Genomic DNA, 20841 nt, shown 5'->3' with positions numbered 1-20841 from the left:
ATAAGCATCCGGTCCCCTCCCTCCTTCCTTCCTTCTGTCCTTCCTGCCTTCCTTCTTTCCTGCCTTTCTTTTTTTTTAAGAAAATATACTTGAAAATAAATTAGATTATAGAATTTTTACTTTTTACTTAATATACTCTGTAGAAGATCTTTTGGGACCTATCAGCAGAAATTGATGCCTTACAGTGTTATTTAACTATTCAAGGGAAGTGATTATGTTTTCATGATTTCTAACTTAGTGTGGTAAAATTATCTCTAGGTTTCTCAAGGGAGCATCAGTTTCTTATGTCAACAAAATTTTATGCTAGGTAAACTGAGCTGAGTACCCAATCCTATTTTTTCCTGGGAGGCAAAACAGTTTACTAGAATTCACTAATATTAAGTAGTTTCTTTCTCTCGCATGTTGAAGCTGATTCCATCTCTGTCAACAGGGTCCTTGTGGTTCTTCCATGATGTGCAGAACACCACCCATCCCTGCCTTGTATTTTGGCAAAGGAGATGAACACTAAAAACTTTACTTTTACACGGATTGGGGAGGTGACTTTGGGGGTAACAGTACTTGTTGAACAGGTTAGGGGCTGAGTTTCAATCTCTAGCACCCTTACACCCTGCATGGCCACACACATACCTATAACTCCAGTGTTGTGTGGGGTGAAGACAGGAGGATGGCTAGGGCTTGCTGAGAACGAGCTAGCTTTGGCTAAATTTATTTTACAACCATCTTACCTTGGTCCTGACTTCCCACGTCCACCTTCCCTTTCTAACTACAGGACTGACTGTTGCTTCTATTGTAGTCATTACGCTCACATATCCCAGCTTCTTCTTAGGCAGCTTCATCCTTCGAGCCATCTGTCCTTTGTCAACTCATCAACTTATATTAAAGTTTGACTTTATTGTGATTTCCATATGTATCTAATACTTTAAATAAAGCTTTTATCTATATTTTATTGTACCCACTTTTGGGGGATATTAAACCCACACAAACGATGCTAACAATTATACCACATGATATATTTTGATCAAGAGTTATTTAGAACCATCAGTTTTAGTTGGCGCTATAATCTCACTAGAAATCCCGAGTGCGGTATTCTTTTCTTTATCTTTTTTTCTCATTCTCCTCTTTTCTCCATCGTTTCATGCATTCTAAGCTTCAGCTATAGTTCCTTTTTTAAGAACTGAGAAAATTAAGATCATATTATAGATTCTCCTTTACCCATAAATCCTAAAGTTAAAATTAAATTAATCAAATTAAAGTGTAGCTCTCATCCAGCGTTATGCCATTATCCATCCTCACCATGGTATCCCCAAATATTTCCTATCAAGGTGGATCATCTCCATTAACTTATAACTGCGTTTAAGAATTTCTCATCTTGAAATGAAACAACGTTTTCCTTTTATCCCATATTTTCTTTGACCCTTCATTTAATCGTTGTCTATTCACTCAGACTTCCTGTAAACAGCGTTTCTCGCCTTCCCAGACTCTTTAATACAGGTCCCCATCTTGTGGTGATTCCCCAGTCATAAAATTATTTTCATTGTTACTATATAATAGTGATTTTGATACTGTTATGAATCATAATGTAAATATCTAATCTACAGATGATCATTTGACTAGCAGAGGGGTCGTGCTCCATAGGTTGAGAACCACTGATTTAGAAGGTTATAAACTCTTCTCTGTTTTTCTGGCCGTGGCTCAGCATGGGTTCAGTACTACCACCTACACAGTTAGGTCCTTAGTTTCTGCCCTCTGGCCTCAGTGGTGCAGACAACAGAGTGCATTCAATCTGCCTTTACCCAGTGCTTGAACAGTATTGATTCTGACAGCTCTTCCTTTTTCCGACGTTGAGCTCTACTTTCCCCCAAGTTAGAGTTTCCTTTTCCATCTCTGCATGTTTGCAGCTCTTCCCAATCTCCAGCCTTCCCACACTCTCCTTTCAATCCCATCAAGGCAGAAAGTGCAGGGGGAGAGGGAAGATGTTCTTGCATGAGGCCTTGAGGGGTGATAATATTCATGTCCACATGAGTAATGCCAGTCCTAGGAAGCTGAAGCAGAATGACTCTAAGTTCGAGGCCATTCTGGGCCACATAGCTACTTTGAGGTGAGTCTCGGCTACTTGCTAAGACTATATATTTCTCAAAAAGAAAACAAGCAAAGTACAAGTATTCATGTATTGAAGCTCACTTGAGGAAGAGAAGGCAATGATAAGAATTAAAATTGTTATAAAAATGAGATGGTACAAGATAAATATGCCTTTTAAGGTCTCACTTGCGGTGAGAGGTACAGAAAACATGTGCTTTGCTGAAAACGCCTGTGGTTGGAGCTGCAGTCTCTGTGACTTTTGTGTGCTTTACAGGTGACAGTCTTGGCCATTATGGAAGCCTGCCCCTTTTATAAATGAAGGCAAATGTCTAATTACTGTGGATTTCTTTTACATTAGCACAGTTTACTGTTTAAAAGTTGAAATCTCAAAGCCATAGATTTAAGAAAGTTTATAGGAATGAAATACGGGACGATTTTATATTCTTCGGAAACTGACTGTGTGTTTTGTGTCTTGAAGAGAGGAGACAGGAACAGGAGGAAATTTGATTTCCTTTTCTCCCATGGTGGCTGCAATGGCACTTTTCATCCAGGAGTCTCTGTGGGCCAGGGACTGTGCTGTTTCATATTCTTTATCTGAGTTCTGAGGTAGATGTTAATAGTTCCTGTTTTTAGGGAAGGGAACTGAAGTTTAAATTTTATGTTAGCTAAAGCTATGCAAGTTAATTTATATAAGCTTATATACGATTTGAAGTGATAATTAAGGAGTATGAACTCAGCACAGAGCTAACTTGGGAGTTTGGGCATTTACCACTATATGTAGTGAAAGAAAATTAAGCGTGAATAGCTTTCCCATCTTTCTAGTAACCCACAGTGTCTCGCATGGCATTTCACTCATCAATTCATCATTTTACCTAGACCATTGGCTCTTCACAGGGATCCATCCTACTTTGTAAGCAAGATCGGAGGTGTCCAGGTGAAGCTACATAGCCCCATAGTCAAGTGATTTCTTGAGTGCCCCAAGACAGCAGACCCACAAGGAGAGCCACGCTTGGTGACCCCAGGTTCAGTGTTCATGATGCGAAGTGGTGAAATGTTTTCTCCTCTGCATCGATTCCATTTGCCAGAGGATAAAATTGTCCTCCTTCTGTAGGGAATACCACTTTTTGCTCTTCCACTTTAATTCAACTTCATTTGTTTAGTTAATAATCCGGGAATGTTGCTGGATTAGCAGAAATTTGATGAGAACCCTCACCTTCTGCATCTCAGGTAATGGAGTGAAGTAGAAACAGCACCAAAGGCAGAACCCTTGCTCCCTGTCCCCAGGGCGCCTCCACGAACAGGTTAAAATTGACAGCTGGCATGGCTTCTTCTGCTCTCCTTCTGGGAAGCCCAGGTCAAGCACTTGACACTCCACATCAGCTCTGACCTGAAGATTAGCCTCAGCAAGCTGCGTAATTAAACTGCTGGGATTCGTTTCCCCTGACTGGACAGAAGAGCCTCGCAAGGTGACGGCTCCGCGAAGTGATAGCGCTGAGTCCAACGTTAGCAGTAAAGGAATCCGAGCTCAGAAATCTCTCCAAGCTTCTGTTAATGAGGCAGAGACAGCATTTAGCAGGGAAAATGAGGTCACTAGAAAGAAAACTTACCCTTTCCCCCCACTTTAATGAAGAGCCAATCATTTTGCCTCCTTTTGAATTCTGGCCTAAATTTATTGTCCTGAATAAACCTCAATTTAAATGAACAAATAAGTTTTCCTCAAGGGTGTAGTAATGTTGTTTAAACTCACATTTATGGGGAGCGAGGGAAGTTAGAGAACTCTAAAGTAGCACCAGGATATGTCAAGAAGTTTGAATCCTTGAGTCTGTTCAGACCAGAACAAACTGAAATAGCCACAGCCCTCAGCTGTTCAGCGACCTGTGCTTTATTTATTAAAATGTGTTTAAAAAACATGATGACTTTTTCCTTGGCTACTTCCTTTCCTTGAAACATTATTCAAGCACATGTAACTTGTTCTCCCAGGGTTCTTACAGCTGTCACATGTAGATGCTGTAATGATAGTCACACCAGTAACATTTTCCATACACTGCTATGAAAACTGCATCCTAAAAGCTGTATTATATACTTACAGTATGCATCTTCTGGGCCTGGGAGTCTCTGATGTCTGTGATTTCCTGAGGAGTTGAGAACTAGGAGAGGAGGAGTCTACTGTAGCCTTTTCAGCCTGAAGAAAGTGTTTTCTCTCATCAGCACCTAAGTTAAATGTTACTGAAGTTTTTCCATGCTGTTCTCTGGTTTGCACCAAACCACGGTTCAGGTCTTTAGCAACTGGTGGTGTTAAAATTGATATTTTGAGTATTCCTTCTACCTTCCTCTCCACTTTCACATTAACAAATCAGCCAACTTTCTCTCCTAAAGCTTTTTTTCCTCTTTTTTTTTAGAATATTTTTTCTTTTTTAAAAAAATATTTATTTATGTTTTATGTATACAATATTCTGTTTGTATGTATGCCTGCAGGCCAGAAGAGGGCACCATACCCCATTACTGATTGTTGTGAGCCACCATATGGTTGCTGGGAATTGAACTCAGGACCTTTGGAAGAGCAGGCAATGCTCTTAACCTCTGAGCTATCTCTCCAGCCCCGCTTTTTTTCCTCTTATAAGACACGCTTTTCTTTTCAATTTCACCTGTTCTAGTAACATCTGTAGACGCAAAGGACAAAGTGTGAATAGAAAAGAGTGATCAGGAGACTGTGGAGGGAGTGGCTGGAATAAAGAGGAACCACATGTTCTCACCTGTTTCCCCCCATTTTTATTGGCTTCTGGCAGATGTAGGAATATGGAGAAAGAGTGGGGTGGGATTAATGTTAAAATCTTCCATTCTGTCCCTTAATCTCTCTTTGGTGTGCTAGTTCAAATGACACTGACTTTTAAAGAACAGTTCAAGTGTATTTAAAAGCTTAGACTTTCAACTGAAACTAAAGCCTAAATTCAATTTAAGTGGCATCCTCCTGACCTGTTGCCTAATCCCATCAGGACGTTGTTTGATAACTGTAACTGAAGTCCCCTGAAGACTGGGTGTCCTGGTGCATCTTGCTTCATCCAGCTCTGTTCTTAACTCTTTTTCAAAATAAAGTTGTGGAAAATGATACAGCTACCCTATGAGATTGCAGGAATAATTTTTTGATTGTTTAGTTGAGATAGTAATATAATCACATCATTTACCCCTCCTCTTTTTCTAAAACCTCTCATTATGCCCATCCTTTCAAATTTTGCTTACTTTGCTCAAACTTTGTTCTCTTTCAAATTCTTGGTGTCTTTTTCACTGTTTTTCTGTAGATCCATGCATATGTATATACATACATTCCTAAATATAATCTAGTCAGTCTGTATAGTGTTACCTTATATGTATGTTAAGACATGACTATTTGGTATTGGACAACCAATTTGTGTTCTCTTCCCTGGAGAAGACTTTTTCTCCTGCCCTCAGTATTCCTTCATTGCCTGTAGTTCTTTGTGTCGAGTTGAAGCCTCGTGGTCTTTCCTCCCCCGACAATGGCGAGTCTATTTTTGTTGTGCTTGTTCAGCTCATACATAGGCAGTCTGTAGGGGTGTAACTTCTGACATTTCTAGGGGACACAGTCTCACAACAAACTCCCTGATCCTATGTCTTTTACAATCTTTCTGTCTCCTCATCAATATTTCTGGGTTCCAAACTTTAGCTCCTGTGCATTCTATCTTTTTGTCTGTCTGTCTGTCTGTCCGTCCGTCCGTCCATCCATCCATCCATCCAAACTATCTATGGATCTATCTACTTGTGTATGTATGTATATATGTATGTATGTATGTATCTACCTACCTACCTACCTACCTACCTACCTACCTACCTACCTACCTACCTGTCTATCTACTTATTTACTTACCTTCCTTCCTGTCAAGCAGAAGCAAGCATGCACATGCATGGTAGTTTATGGCACTACATTTTCTAAAGTTAGGATTTGGTGAATGCCATCCCAGATCTCATCAGAGACACTTCCCTTCATCCAGTACAGTAAGAATGATCTGGCCAAGGTTACCAGAGTTCTACCAATGGCTACTACCAACAGATGCTTCTAAATTTTATTTTCACTGGACTTTCTTGTATATTAGAAAGTATTTCTTAAAGTCATATTTCAAAATCCAACCTCCCAAATCTGCAAGTTGTTATTTAGCTTTTATACAACCTTTTCTTTTTTTAAATTTATTTATTTATTAAAGATTTCTGCCTCCTCCCCGCCACCGCCTCCCATTTCCCTCCCCCTCCCTCCTCAGCCCAAAGAGCAATCTGGGTTCCCTGCCCTGTGGGAAGTCCAAGGACCACCCACCTAGTAAGGTGAGCATCCAAACTGCCTAGGCTCCCACAAAGCCAGTACGTACAGTAGGATCAAAAACCCATTGCCATTGTTCTTGAGTTCTTAGTAGTCCTCATTGTCCACTATGTACAACCTTTTCAATCTCCCTGGTCTTTACTGGCTCCCATCAGAAATCCTCAATGTTTACATTACCAGAACTACAGCCTGATTCCAGGATTCACAACTATCTCCACCACAAAGGAGAAACACCTGGAGAGCAGCAGATGGTACTGGAAAGTATCTTTGCTTTCAAGTTTGTGTAAGATACCTGCAGATACCTGCCCTGTTTTGATATTGTAACTCCTTGACACAATACTCAGAATAGTGCCAGGGCTGACCTGGCTGAACCTGCTGAGCTCTTCTCTTTATTTCTAGTCAGGACTTGGTCCTACTTCATTGAATTTACATATGCTAGCTCTCTTGTCAATCTTGGCTTTTATTCCAGTAGCTTGCATCTCTGTTTTCTTCTCAGCCTGCCATCTTTTCATCCATTAAACTCTTCAGTTGGTAGCTCACTTCCTTCCAGTTCTGTTCCTTCCCCTTGAACTCACCCAGTCTTCCTCAGTGATGTCCAGTTACATCTCCGCAGGCCCCCTTGCATGTGCCCAAGGGAAATCAGGTTTGCGGTAGTAAAATGTACTTGGTAGTGATCTTGTTCTTCAGGTTTGCATATTGATCTTTATTGCTTTTCTGACTAGGTTCCTGATATGATCTGTATTTCTTCACACCTACCAATCAGCATCTTCTGCCTTGTCTATTTCAACATAACTATTATTTTTTTCCCTTTAGATTCTCATTTAAGTTCTGACATGGCTGCTAGAAAACGGACTTTCTGCACCTTCTGGATTATTTCTCATCTATTAGCCATTTTTTTGATCATTCTCATTTTATGTTACATTGTTACTGTAAACATGAGTTTCATCACAACACATTGGTTTAAAAGACAATACTTCATGTAGTTTCGTTACATATATACATAGACACACAATATATGCATATGTAAAGTAAAATAAATCAATAAAATTTTATCAGTAAAACTCTATGATATGGCACTGTATTTGGTTTATTTTATTTTATTGAGAATTGATCATTTGGAACTGCTGGCAAACTAACTTCCTGACATAACTTGTAAGTTATCACGAAATCTTGCAACATTCCTTAGTACCTCCTTAAGCATATTGGAACTGTGTGAACTCAGTCATTTAGCTACTATCCAAACTTGACTTTGGTTATATGCAGAAGGTTTAAGAAATCAAAATACCAACTGGGTCATGGTGGTGCACTTCTTTAATCCCAGCACTTAGGAGGCAGAGACAGGAGGTGTTTTCTGAGTTAGAGGCCAGACTAATCGACAGAGCTAATTCTAGGATAGCCAAGCCTACACAGAGAAACCCTGTCTCAACCCTCTTTCCTTCTAAAAGAAAGAAAGAAAAGAAAGGAATCAAAGTATATAAGAGATACTGTTAAAAGTTTCTAGTGAAGAAAAATCAAATTTCCTGTTAGGGCGTTATAGCTATCTTCTACTGTGGACATTCTTTAAAAGTGACTGTTGTAAATGTTTTCCATTTCTTCCTGACAGGTAATATTTGAGGCTGAAGTCTCAGGAGGGAGAAGCGGTTATATTGCCATTGATGACATCCAAGTCCTGAGTTATCCTTGTGGTAGGTTTTGATTAAGAGTTGTATTTTTCTGTGTTCTTTCAACACACGCCTTGGATTGGCAGGGACTGTTGATTGTTTATTGACTGGACATTGTTGTCCATTTTATTGTTACTCTCAGGCTTCATGGAAAAAACACTGAAGTGTTTACTAGTATTTTCAAATCAAGTTTTCTCCCAACATGTAACTACATGTATGATATGATTATTTTATTTGTTTTTAATTAGTGACAACAAAATGTAAGTGCAAACGCAATTACACGAAGACATTCTAAACCTATGGAATATCTTGCCATTCTCTAGGAAAACAGAGGCAAGTAACAAATCCTAGTTCAATAACAGAGGAAACAAAAAGCTGTCTAAGGTATCTGATCTGTTAATTTTATACTGTGGGAAGTGAAAATCATGAATCCACTCACCTTCTTCCAAACTTGGGTCTATTTTTAATTATTATCCTAAATATATGAATTAATCAGCACTAAATAAATAAAGTGTTAAAGCAAATCTCAGTTTGCTGACACTCTTTTGTGAGAGCCTTGATAAGTGCTGACAGTTTTTCAGACTTCATACTTCAGTTTGTGCTGAATCACATTCCCCAGATCAGTTATTGCAAGCCGTAAGGAGGGCCAGGAAGAAGTTACAGACGGCAGTTCAGACTTTCTTCCTGATATGACCTCCCAGTAACAAAATATGACAGGTCCTGTGTAAGAGGCCCCTTGTGCTCCGTAGCCTCCAGGGTGAGGCATCGCTAATGCACTGTGAGCATAATTTATGAGGTCAACATATCAGGGGCAAGGCTCGTGCCCCTGCTTAGTGATTGTATCATGTTAACAGCAAAGAACACAGAGGTTGGCTGTTATCTCATGGTAGTCATGCTGAGACAGAGACCTGTGGATTTGCATTACTGGTCAGTGTTGTGGTACTGCTGGGCTGGAGTTTGTTTTGGTTCAAGTTGTTCTTGCTCAATTGTGAGGTTTTTTTCCTCCCCTTGCGCTCCAGCTGAAGTCCCAGAGAAAGAGGTTCCAAAGATCAAATCATTTATCCTCTGTGTTATATGCTCAGAAAGGTAACAGTGTGATTCCTCACTGTTCAAGTTCAAGTGGGCTTACTAAACTCACTTACTCCACAGTATAACTGTATTGTATTTTTGTCTGTTTTTCATGTCTACATCTTAAATGTCAGGTGCCAAATAAAGGTTTTTGAAGATAAAGAAATTGATGATTATGAGTTGGGCACAGCAACGGCATTGGCTATGTGGTGTGGTTGTGTAATATTATTGTGTAACTTCCCTGAGGCTTAGCTTTGGCTGTGCATTTTTTCCTTCAATAAAAAAATAGATTAGGCTTCCGATTTAAAAGGAACTTCATAGTGAGTACAGATTTGACAGTCAAACCCCTCATGAGAATGCTCCATGCTACAGACGCTGCTTCTTCTGTTTGTGTGATGCTTCTTCTCGGGAACTTTCCAATGGCTATAAGCAAGCAGGAAGGAGATATTCTGTTTTTAATAATCAAAAATGTTTCCTTGTCTGGTATACAACTCTTTAAGTTTGAAAAACTGGAGGAATAGTTATCCAGTTGGATAAATTGTGTCTCGTTAAATAGTTACGAGACCACATAGCTATCAGAATGTTAGGGTCTTGATATGCCTCCATTCTGGTTGTCATAGACTGATAGCTACCTGTTTAAAATCTCTTTGGCTTCCTTTGAACACAACTTTTACTATCACTAACCTGCAAGAGCAGCTATTAGCAGTGAGCCTTGAGTCTTCAGTCTCTATGAAAGACGAGCTGATATGCATGTGCGGCATTCAGAAGGCAGAGTAAGAGAAGAAATGGTGTGCTCTAGAAAACGGGAACGTGAGGTTTCCTCTGAATATTAATGCTAGACATTTGTGGGCATAATAACAGTGTTCTCTTGTGAAAAAGTTGCATGATGTATTTTTTTTTCTTGTGAACGAAATGTATTTTTCCCTGTTTTCACAGATAAATCTCCTCATTTCCTCCGTCTGGGTGATGTGGAGGTCAACGCAGGGCAGAATGCTACCTTTCAGTGCATTGCTACAGGGAGAGACGCTGTGCATAACAAGCTATGGCTGCAGGTAAGACACCATTAGCTGCTGAGCTGAAGGCTTTACTTGAGTAAAAACCATCATTGTGTTGTTTGTGGTTGTTATACACAGTCTCCCTGTCCTCTCTCCTCTCTGCTTTCTGCCCCTCATGCATGTGGGAAGGCTGTTTGCATAAATTAGATTTACTTGGCTTTCTGGAGAGTCATAACACACACTTTACTTTTAAATAATCTAACAAAGGAAGTGATGGTGTATAATTAATTGATATTGGTATTGATGTCTAGTCACAGCTACTGATTCTTAGACTTTCCAATACATGGAAAAAGAAGTAAAACTAAATTTTTATAATAAATATTTTTTGAAAAGCAAACTAAGAAGACAGCAGTCACATAGGGACTGCCAGACACTCTTAGTTTAAGAATTGTAAGCATTTCAAGATGGAACTTGCAAGGCTAACAGTGGAAGTTTCTCTCTCTCTCTCTCTCTCTCTCTCTCTCTCTCTCTCTCTCTCTCTCTCTCTCTCAGAACTTTCTGTATACAAGTTGATTACAGATCTGACATTTGGATATTCATCTTGTGCATGTTAAACCCTTAATATATGCTTTTTGGATTGACTGTGACTGACATGCATGTTGGCGAAATGCACATGCCATGATGCTTCAAAAGAATCAGAAAGATCTGGAGAGCATGAAATCGTTTTGCATTCAGCGAAAGTATTGAAAATCTTGCTGTCACTCTTAGGTGCTAGGAGGGGGCGTGCTGGGAGGTGTGCGACAAAGGCAACCCTTTGTGTATGTGTGTGTCCAAATAGGTGTGTGTAGTTGAATAAGTACATGCGTATATGTGTTTGGAAGCTAGAGGGGGGCATTGTATATCTTCCTTAATTGCTTTCTGCATTATTTGGAGACAAGGTCTCCCACTGAACCTGGGCTTTTCTCATTAGGCTAAACTGACCGTCTGGTGAGCCCCAGATGTGTCCCTGTGTTTTCCACTTCAGGGCTAGTACTTGAGACATAATGCTGCCACAGCCACCTCTCTGTTGTCTCAGGCGATCCACACACAGCTTCTAAGGCCCATGAGACAAGACCTTTACTAACTTCTCATCTGTTGATAGTCTGCTCTATATACATCACAGGAAGGAAAGGGATTTGACTTGTGTAGAATTTTCAGTTCCTGTCAATGCCAGCAGATTTCTTAAGGACAAAACATTGAAATGTTAAATGAGTTTTGTGAACACAGATATGGAGATTTAGTTTGCTATTATCTTCAGAATAGTGAAATTAGTGTGAAGGCTACTTACTAGCTTCCAGCTATTTAGGGATGGTGGTTATAGTGGATCATCATTAAAATGAGATATAGTATAATGTCTAGGATTATGCTAGGTGTTCAGACATCACCTGATTCCTGTATCAGTCCAATTAGGTGTTACTGTAGACGTACATCATGTTACATCAACCCACTTATCACTACTTTGGTAATTTATTTGATTTGCAGTCATTATAATACCTTCTTTTTAGCCCAAATTTAAAAAAGGAAAAAAAATGGCTTCCTTCTTTTTGCTCATGTTGCCTATTCTTCCTATTCACAGATATTGGGAACTAGGATACTTTATCCCAGGGAGCATATTGTATAATGTACAATCTGTCTTATGGACTAAATGTGAAGGCTATTTTCTTAGATCTTTCTGTCTGCCAAAGTAAGTAGTTTAGCAAAGGATTTCAGACGTATTTTCTAATCATACTGCATCTTTTTTATTTTCCAGTACAATGGGAACATTGGTTGATATTTGGTGTAAGCTGCAAGAGCAATAGTCTGTTCTTGGGGAACCAGAAATGGCTCTGCAGTCTGCCACTGGTTTTATGCTCCAGGATTTAATGTGACATTGAAATAAAAAGGGTTTTGTATCCACAGACACCAGCTGCCTTGAGGCAACAAAGCCTTTCTGGACCGTGCTGGTCCGAGTGGGCTGCAGTCAAAATCCCACACATTTTTTTGGGCTTCCTCTCTGTGGATTGGCTCATTTTTTTATGGTTTCTTGAAATTTTCCTTCTGCCGTTTTTTTAAGCAGTAATGATAGAAAACACTAGTTGGAAGTTTTGCTCTGTTCTATTTACTCGTCTCCTCTTTGGACTCTGCATTGGCCACGGAAAGTGATTTTGTGTCTTTATTTCCAACTTTGACATTGACATTGCATGGATCTCCAGCAATGTGCAAGTTCAACTTGCAGACTGAAAAGCAAGCAATTCTACTTTTTTTCAGTAATGCCACACAACTTTACTTAATATTGTTCTCTCAAATTATTCTTTACACTCCACTCAAAAAGACACTAAAATATAGAAGTTACATAGTGTAGTGATGCTTTTATAGAAAACATTTTTTAATTGATTAGTTATTGTATGAGTGTTTCACTTTTGTAATTTTCTTTGACATGGTCTCATTATATAGTCTTGCCTGGCCTATAACTATCTATGTAGGCCAGGCTGGCTCAAACTCACAGAAATTTGCCTTCCTGTCTTTCCCAAGTGCTGGTATTAAAGGTGTGTACCACCAGCAAGGCTTGTTTTGACTTTGTGTGTTTCTGTGAATCACATGCGTGCACGGTTCCCAAAGAGGCCTGAAGTGAACACCACATTTCCTGGTACTGGAGTTTTCAGATAGCTGTTTGCTGTTCTGTGGGTGCTGGAAATTGAACCCAGATTCTCTGGAAGAACAAAAAATTGAGCCATGATTTCAGTTCCTTAAATGAAACATTTTTTGTAGTGGTTCTATGTAACTGTTAACCACTCAAGACTGACAGGTCCTTATATGTATACACGAGCCTATCAAATATTGCTTAGTACTTCAAAAGCAATTATGTTTTGCCAAAGGTAGTAAAAAAAAAAAGTCAACAGGAAGATTTGTGATTCCATGGTGAAGCCATGCATACTTAGTCATATGAACAGATGTTGGGTTATTTTTATTTATGGTAGAGAATAACATACTGTGCTTCAGAAGACCAGGGATGAATTCTAACCTCATCTCTACTGCTTCTAACCTCGTTCCTTGTGATAAGCTTAGATTTCAGTGGCCTGGCTGGGCCTATGTTTCCTTATCTATAAGAGAAGATGTTTGGTGGAGACTAAAATCCTTTGCATCTCTGAAACATTTAATTTGGTCTTTCTACTATTTGTGATGATCTGAAGTATGGCCTTTGATAACCTTCTTTTTGTAATGGAATATTGTAAAAATTTTATGCTGTTAGATTTATATGAAAAGAAATGGTCTCTTCAATTAACTTTCATTGTATGAACAAGTGCTGAAAATGTCTGCCCAGAAGACCAAGAATGAATGTACCTGCATCAGCTCAGTAAAGGTTACCACATTCTCTTCTAGAGTAGGTGGCGGTGTGCCGTACCATGGAGTTGGGTGGAATAGTAAGTGGCGGTCAGCATCCCAGGTCATCCACACAGTACAGGTCACATTGTGGTAATTCAATCAGCAAAATGTTTCATTATGGACTGAAGTACCCTAAGGTCCGGCAGCCTCCAGTATTCCATTTTAACAGAAAAGCAACATGCTACACTCCTCCCTGGAGGGTGCCTAGTGTGATTCCTTATCGTAAGTGTCCTTTTCAGGTTTCCAGAACACAAGAACATCTGAGGCATGCAGTCTCTCTCTGCTTGTAGTTTCTGCGCTGTGATATTTACTTCTAAAAGTTTTATTGTCTCTAGTGGCATGCCTGTTATGTAAGTTGAGAGGTGAATGGGAGAGTAAACATTTAGAGACTCTAAGCAAACCCAGGACATCTCTCTCTTTCTATCATGGTGGCTGTAGGAGCTTAGAAGAGCATGAGTCCATGGAATTATCCAACTGGTGTTTGAAGACGTTCTTCTCTAGGTATATAGAGTACTATTACAAAATATGTGACCTTCTTGTCCCCAGTGAGTAATCTCACTGTCCGTAGTGCAGTGTGCTGAAACACTTTCTGAAATGGTTTGGTAGTCTATAGGCTAGCCCTGTAATGAAATTCTGAGGCTTTCTGGGAGATAGTTTTTAAAACTTGCGTTATGTATATTGTCATTTGGTATAAAACACAGTTTTCGATATAGTAAAAGAGACAGGATAAAGCCTTTATTTAGTCCTGTGCAATGCACCTTCCTCTCCTTTCATGAAGCCCAGTGAAGTCATATGTGTTGTGGGCTTAAATGCGCAACAGTTTTGCCAAATTAACAATATTAATTTTTTTGCTTGTAAATATGTTTTTTATTATTTTTTTAGCTTTTTGTTTTATTTCTAAGGAACTCTAATTCTAGAAAATTGGTAGTCCACATGTTAAGGCTTATGGTTAAACTATGGTTACAGGAATTAAGAACACCAGTAGAATTTTACATATATGCTGAAATATTTTTTAAATATAATAATAATTTAAAAATATCTGCCTATATTCCTGAGACAGGATGATAATGTTCATACAGGAAGCCAATATGAGGTTACATCTTTTATAGGTTAATATTGTACATGTTCCTTTTTTATGCTATCTTTTTTTATATGAATAGCGATAATGCGCCTGATCACAAGTGAATAGGACTGGGGTTTATGTAACTCCTTTGGTAGTCTGGTTGCCTAGAATACATGAAGCAACCGGGTGCAGTCCCCAGTGCTACATCAGCCAAGCATGGTGGCCCACACCTGCAGTCTCAGTTACTCAGCAAGTGAAGGCAAAAGCATTCGAAGATTAAAGTCCATCTAGGGAAGTTTGAGGCCAGCCTGGCATACCTGTTACTTTTCTTCAAATAGTTCAACAGTGAATTTATAAGCAAATGACCAACAGGTTGCATTAGTGTCTTTTACAAACCGACTCTAGAGATATTCAGACATGTCTGTAACATATTTATTCACCATAATTCATAGCTTAAATTTTTAAAGGAGCCTTAGCATTAGAATGTATGAGCAGCTTGGTTTCCATTTAAGCCATAGGATTTGCTTTAGTGCTTAACAATAAACAACGAACTATTGGTGCATGTCACGGTGCACACATGAATCTCAGTATTGTGTATTTTAAATAAGAGAGAGACGGAAAATAATTCAGTGCATATTATCTCATTTGGTTGTTCTTACAATAAAAGTTAATTTAAGAAACCATTTATTTTTACAAGCAACTACCTTTTAGAACACAGAAAATGAGTAATCAAAATAGTGGCTTTCTTCATATTTTTTATGTTTATTTGTTTTGTATATATCACTATCCTTCTTGTGTATAGGTATGTACACCATGTTTATGCCTGGTGTCAGTGGAGGTCGGAAGAGTGCATTGGGCCCTGTAAAACTCTAGTAACCGATGGTTGTGAACTGCATTCTTGGTCCTGAGAACCAAATTCAGGTTCTTTGTAAGGGCAACAATTGCCCTTAACTGCTGAACTATTTCCTAGCCCCATATTTTGGTCTCGTGGAGGAGATGAGGACTGGACTGGACTGGGACTGAGCCATTTCTGGGGTACCATGGACATCACAGAACTTAGCTGGAACATTGTATCAATGAGTATGCACCTGTAATCCAAAAGCTACCCCTGTCAAATTCTCTGTATACAGATTTTAACTAAAAGAAATAAACTGAGGGACAGTTTAATAAGCCACACTTGATTTTGGAGTGTCCCACTTACTGGCAGTACTGATCATTATAGAGATGACAACGGCCCAAACACATTGTGGGAACCTTTGTAAATCCTGTCCACCTAAAACGATTTGTTTAAGTTCCAAGGTAATTTGTGATCTTGAATCTCACTAAAATATAAAGGAAGGCTGCTTTGGGGTTTCTGAGGATGTCTTATAATCTAGGGATGGAGGAGGGCTGAAATGGGTCATACTGTGATAAATAGACGAGTATTCTTCCACGAAGGTCCAGTGTAAGTGGACAGCTACATGGCACCTCCAATAGAGCCCCTTGCTGGAACATCTGTCCGACCATATGCTTTGGCTTCAGGTTGTGTGTAAAACCTAAGATGCTAATAACTCCATCCATCATCACAGAGCTTGGCGCCCATGCATCATTGGACTGGGCAGGGAAATTCAACATTGGATTTATTGAATGGAGCCAAATGTGCGGGTAGGTTTGGTGGCACCATTTGTTTCGGTGAGTCGCAATGAGGCTGTATAGTGTGCTACGGATAGGATAGTCGGACGCAGTCTGCAGGCAGAGCCATGACAATTGGGCCAATCTGTCAGTAATCGCCCCTAGCACTGGCCTGGTGCCTCTTCAGCGGGCCTGCCAAAACCAGAGAGTTGGCCACCACTCTGCCCTTGGTGAGGCACAGTGCTGCTAATGTAGTGTAAGGCAGGGAGTTTCTCAGCCAAAGGAAATGTCATCCCTTTTGGAGCAACGGATAATTTAGGCAATGGCTTGAGAGTAGTAATTGGAGAGTGAAATTAGGAAAATGAGATGCAAATTGCTCTGAAAAACAACTGGAGAGAGGCTGACCTCCTCTGGTCCCAGCTGATTCCAGCTGTGAGTCTATCAACATGGTGGATCTGAAACTTCCGATCACGTGACATTCTGTTGGCGCTGCTGCCACAACTGCGTCCCGCGACTGCCCACGGTTGTATGTGAATGAAGATGTGAAACAGGAGTTTCGGAAAATGCAGGATTTAAAGTGCAAAATCTTCACCTGGCCAAATATGTCCTGGCCGCGTTTCCCATGTCACCTTGGCTCCAGCCATCTCCAAAGCTCCCACATCAAGGTTTGTCTCCACTGTCCATGGGAGAAGCTGGAATTCGAAGCACACCCCATTTTCTAGGGATTTTACTGTTCATGATAGGTTCTATTCCTTTAGAGAAAACGCCTTGAATTTTTTTTTTTTTTTGCATGAGGGAAGAAAAGTTTTCTGAAGAAACTTATATCTTGATAGGATAGTTTTTATTTAAAAAAATCTATCGAAAAGTAATGGAGGGTGGTTTTCAAAACTAACCCGGTTACACATGGTAATTCATGTGCACGTTGCATCGATGCCATCAAAAGCTGAAAAAAAAAAATGGAGAGAAATCTAATATTTTGTAAGCTGTTCAGATGTGAGGACTTTCAAACTTTTGACATTTGTATATAATTGGCGTTGTGAGAGTCTTCAGCAGGTCTGAAATACTAGAATAACAAAGATAGTATATAGTTATCAAGACAGGAAGTAAATTTGAAAAACTGATGTCAGTATGGTTAAAGGGACAGCTTGCATGTTTCAGGAAGTTTGTGGAAGATGAAATGGGGTTCATAGAATTTCAGCTTTTAAGGGTTAACATAAGCAATATACAATTTGATATTTATACATCCCTGAAGTGCACTAATCTGGTCTTAGGTTTGAAGCTATGTGTTTGGTCATATAAGCTGATTTGAAATCTGAGCCCTTTAACCGTGGGACTGCTGAGACCTAACAAGCTGCTGGAGGATGCACTGGAAGCATAGCTGGCGAACTATCCAAGCACAGCCTAGGCTGTTCACACTCCTGGAAAGGATCTACGTTTAAGGCTGCATTTTTAACTAGGGCCTTTTAGTCTCAAGAGATGATTTCAGGAGAGACGAGACAGATAGCATCAGCGATCATTTCAGAGAGGCAAGTACCCAGCAAAGACAGATGTTTGACCGATACAGAAGCTTTGGCAAGACCAGGAAGTCAGCACACACAGACCCATGGAAGTGGAGATGGGTGGGTGGTGGCTGTTTCTGCTGCGTTAGAAGACAGAAAAATAAACATCTAGTTGTATGAATCAGGGCAACAGTATAAGAAAGACCTCCCTGAAGGGTCGCTGTGAGGAGGGGCGATAAATAAAATGAATGGCAAGGCTGGAGCATGAACGTGGACAGAATTGGCAGTAGCAACAGCTGCTGTTGGCAGTACTGACATCAGACAATAAAGGACTCAGACTGGACAGTGCAGGCCAATCGGAAAATCCGCGGGAGGCACGGATTAAAGAAGACAAATGATTTTGGATCTAGTAGGTAGCAGTTAAAAGAGGAAATGGGGGTGCTGTGCGGTGTAATTCTCCAAACCTCAAGGCTTGACTTTTATAGTTAGTCTGTCTCTCATTTTCTGACTCAAACTACCTTGCCCCTGGAACCGCCGATTCCTCTTGCTCTTTCTCGTAACTGCTTATAGACGATCCGAAATAAGAGTGAAAGGTGAGACGTCCTAATGGACGTTGGCTTTCACCATAGTGAGACTTGCTAGGACAGTTTGAAGCTGTGGCAGATTCAAACCGTGGATGGTCCTGGTCTTGTCCATGAGATACATTTCTTTTTTCTTTGAAAACTGTTTGTGTCTTTGCTTTTGAGTCTGTGGTCTCAGAAAAGAAACGAGAGTAGATTCGACCTTGCCTTTCACACTGCCTACCTGGAAGCAAATTGATAGATGGAATCTTGCCTGCTATTTAATTCTAATTGTCTCTGTTCACCCTCTCATTAAACAATAGTGATTCTTCTAGGAATCTCCTGTTTTACAGTGAGTTCTCTTCCACCCCAGGGACTCAGTACTTACTAGCAGCTAATAGCCATCACCTTAAAAAGCCCAGTATTTTTTTTTTCTTCTGCTGTTTAATTATTGCAGTTCTCGCACTGTATTCTGTCTTCCTGGGAAGTCTTTGTATAAAGCGCCCTGTGTGTAGATCTTGAGATAAAGTCACTAATCATGGATCATTGATCAGGAAATTTTACCTTTGACATTTTAACATCTTGGATGTATGTGTGCCTTGCTGCACTATGAACATGGGAAAGTTTCATCATAGGCCAATTTTAGGAGTATTATTCTTCTCATTTTGCAGTTTATGCTTTCTTTATGAAGAGTTCTTTATAGACACAATGGATGTGTTTAAAATAGTTTATATAACCTAGGTTATATATACATATAAACTACATAAAGTATTGTAAGTGAAGGATAATGGCATAGGCTTCAAATCCTTACCTCCTCCAAGAGTTCTTCTTATCAAAGTCTGCAAGTAACAGTTATCGTCCTGTACCTGAGGGTAGCACCCATGCAATTGGTATAGAGAGAACTTTCAGAGTGTTCTCCTGCCAGGCACGTCACACCTTCCTTAATGAACCACTGTGATACATATCACATCTGACTGTGACAAAACCTTTCTCTCTTCCCTTGGGAAATTGTCATCTTCTCCTACTTTATTTTAAATTTCCTATTTTTAATTATTTTTAGAAAGTACTTAGTACTAAAATTAGCACTCAAAGTAACATATTTCATTGTGACATTTGCATACACAATTTATCTCTGTTGATTCTCTCCATCCGAAAAGCAGATCAATGAGTAGATCCAATATTTACGAGATTATTTTATAATACAATAAAATATGCATAGTGAAAGCCAGTCTAAATAAAAAAAAATATCATGACTCTGATTGTGTATGGGGAAGGGCTTACACACATTTGTCCCTTTTTGTGTTGGGTATAGATTTATCTGTGGGAGGCAGAGGATAATCTAACCCCTCATGACTCAAAAGTCATCTCTCTTGGATTTGAAACCTAGTCTTCTCCCTGGAACTCACTGAGTAGCCTAGGGTGACTGTCCCCTCTCCAGTGCTGGGGTTCTAAGTGCATTACGCCATGCCCAGCTTTTTTTTTTTTTTAACAGAAATTTGGAGGGACATTAAATTATCTCTTCAAACTTGTGCAGCAAGCACTTTGTCTACTGAGCATCCTCCTCAAATGCCAGTAAATTTGGCTGCGGTGGCAGGGGGTGGGGGATGACAACCAGAAACCACACAGGTAAAGAATAAAACATTGCCGGCAACCCCCGGTAAATTTCCCATTTATTCTATCCAGAGTTAATTAATTTATATCCTTGATATTTTTGTCTCTACAAACAGTCACCCACCTACTCCCTAATCTGATTATTTTTGTATGACTGTATGTGAAAATGCATATGTGTATATGAGAGAGAGAGAGAGAGAGAGAGAGAGAGAGAGAGAGAGAGAGAGAGAGAGGTGCTTATGTGTGCATGTGTCATTGTACAATCTACAGCAGTCTTCTGTTATTGAACTACATCTGAGCCATCACTGTCATGACATTGAATTATGTCGCTGCTCACTATCGTGTACTCTGATTTAAAACAAACAAGCCCTTTAATCTGTAGGTCTGTCTTCTTACTTTCTTTCCCTAACTTCAGGTCAACATGCTTCCATTTCCTCTATATTTTCCAGGAATTTGCAGCCAGGTCTAGGGTCATATTTGGTCCTTTGATCACAGTGTAAGCGGTAACTGGTGTGACAGCAAAAGGTTCAAATGGTCTCATCTTCCATTATCTTAACACTCCTATTCCTTAATGCCCTTAATTACCTGAGTTGAAAATGCTGAGCTTTTTACTTCCTTTTGGATTTTACTTCTTTTATGTTTATTATGTAGTTTGTTTATTTTTAAAACAAGCATGCAAAAGAATATATTTCATGATGTTATTTTTGTACATAATTTATTTGTGCTGATTCTCTATCTTGTTCGCTCTTCCTTTGCTGCCTCTGCACACTTCCATGTTTCTCTGCTTTCATATAACTTGTTTTCTAACTCATGCCTGTCACACACACACTGTGTGATGATTAATCCCAGTTTCAATTTGATGAGATCTGGAATTGCCCAGGAGATGCTCCTGCAATCTTTGTTCATTTATTTGTTCTCAATATAGCAAATTTGTGCTTTGTCATCCCAAAGATGAGTGATTCTGTTTT

The 20841-nt window shown here is 39.6% G+C and overlaps 1 protein-coding gene across 15 annotated transcripts in view; it reads left to right on the top strand.

Annotated features, from left to right (window-relative positions):
* The window catches only part of Ptprk (protein tyrosine phosphatase, receptor type K), a 539194-nt gene that overhangs the window by 266303 nt on the left and 252050 nt on the right, over positions 1–20841 (top strand). For all 15 annotated transcript variants that reach the window (XM_013352406.2, XM_026787348.1, XM_013352405.2 and 12 more), the window contains exons 4-5: positions 8007–8088; positions 10069–10184. In XM_013352406.2, the coding sequence (XP_013207860.1) occupies positions 8007–8088; positions 10069–10184 (198 nt within the window). The remainder of the gene's footprint in view (positions 1–8006; positions 8089–10068; positions 10185–20841) is intronic.

The sequence above is a fragment of the Microtus ochrogaster genome, linkage group LG9 (genome assembly GCF_000317375.1).
Source record: "Microtus ochrogaster isolate Prairie Vole_2 linkage group LG9, MicOch1.0, whole genome shotgun sequence".
In the NCBI taxonomy this organism is placed as follows: Eukaryota; Metazoa; Chordata; class Mammalia; order Rodentia; family Cricetidae; genus Microtus; species Microtus ochrogaster.
This window is presented reverse-complemented; position numbering and strand designations above follow the sequence as displayed.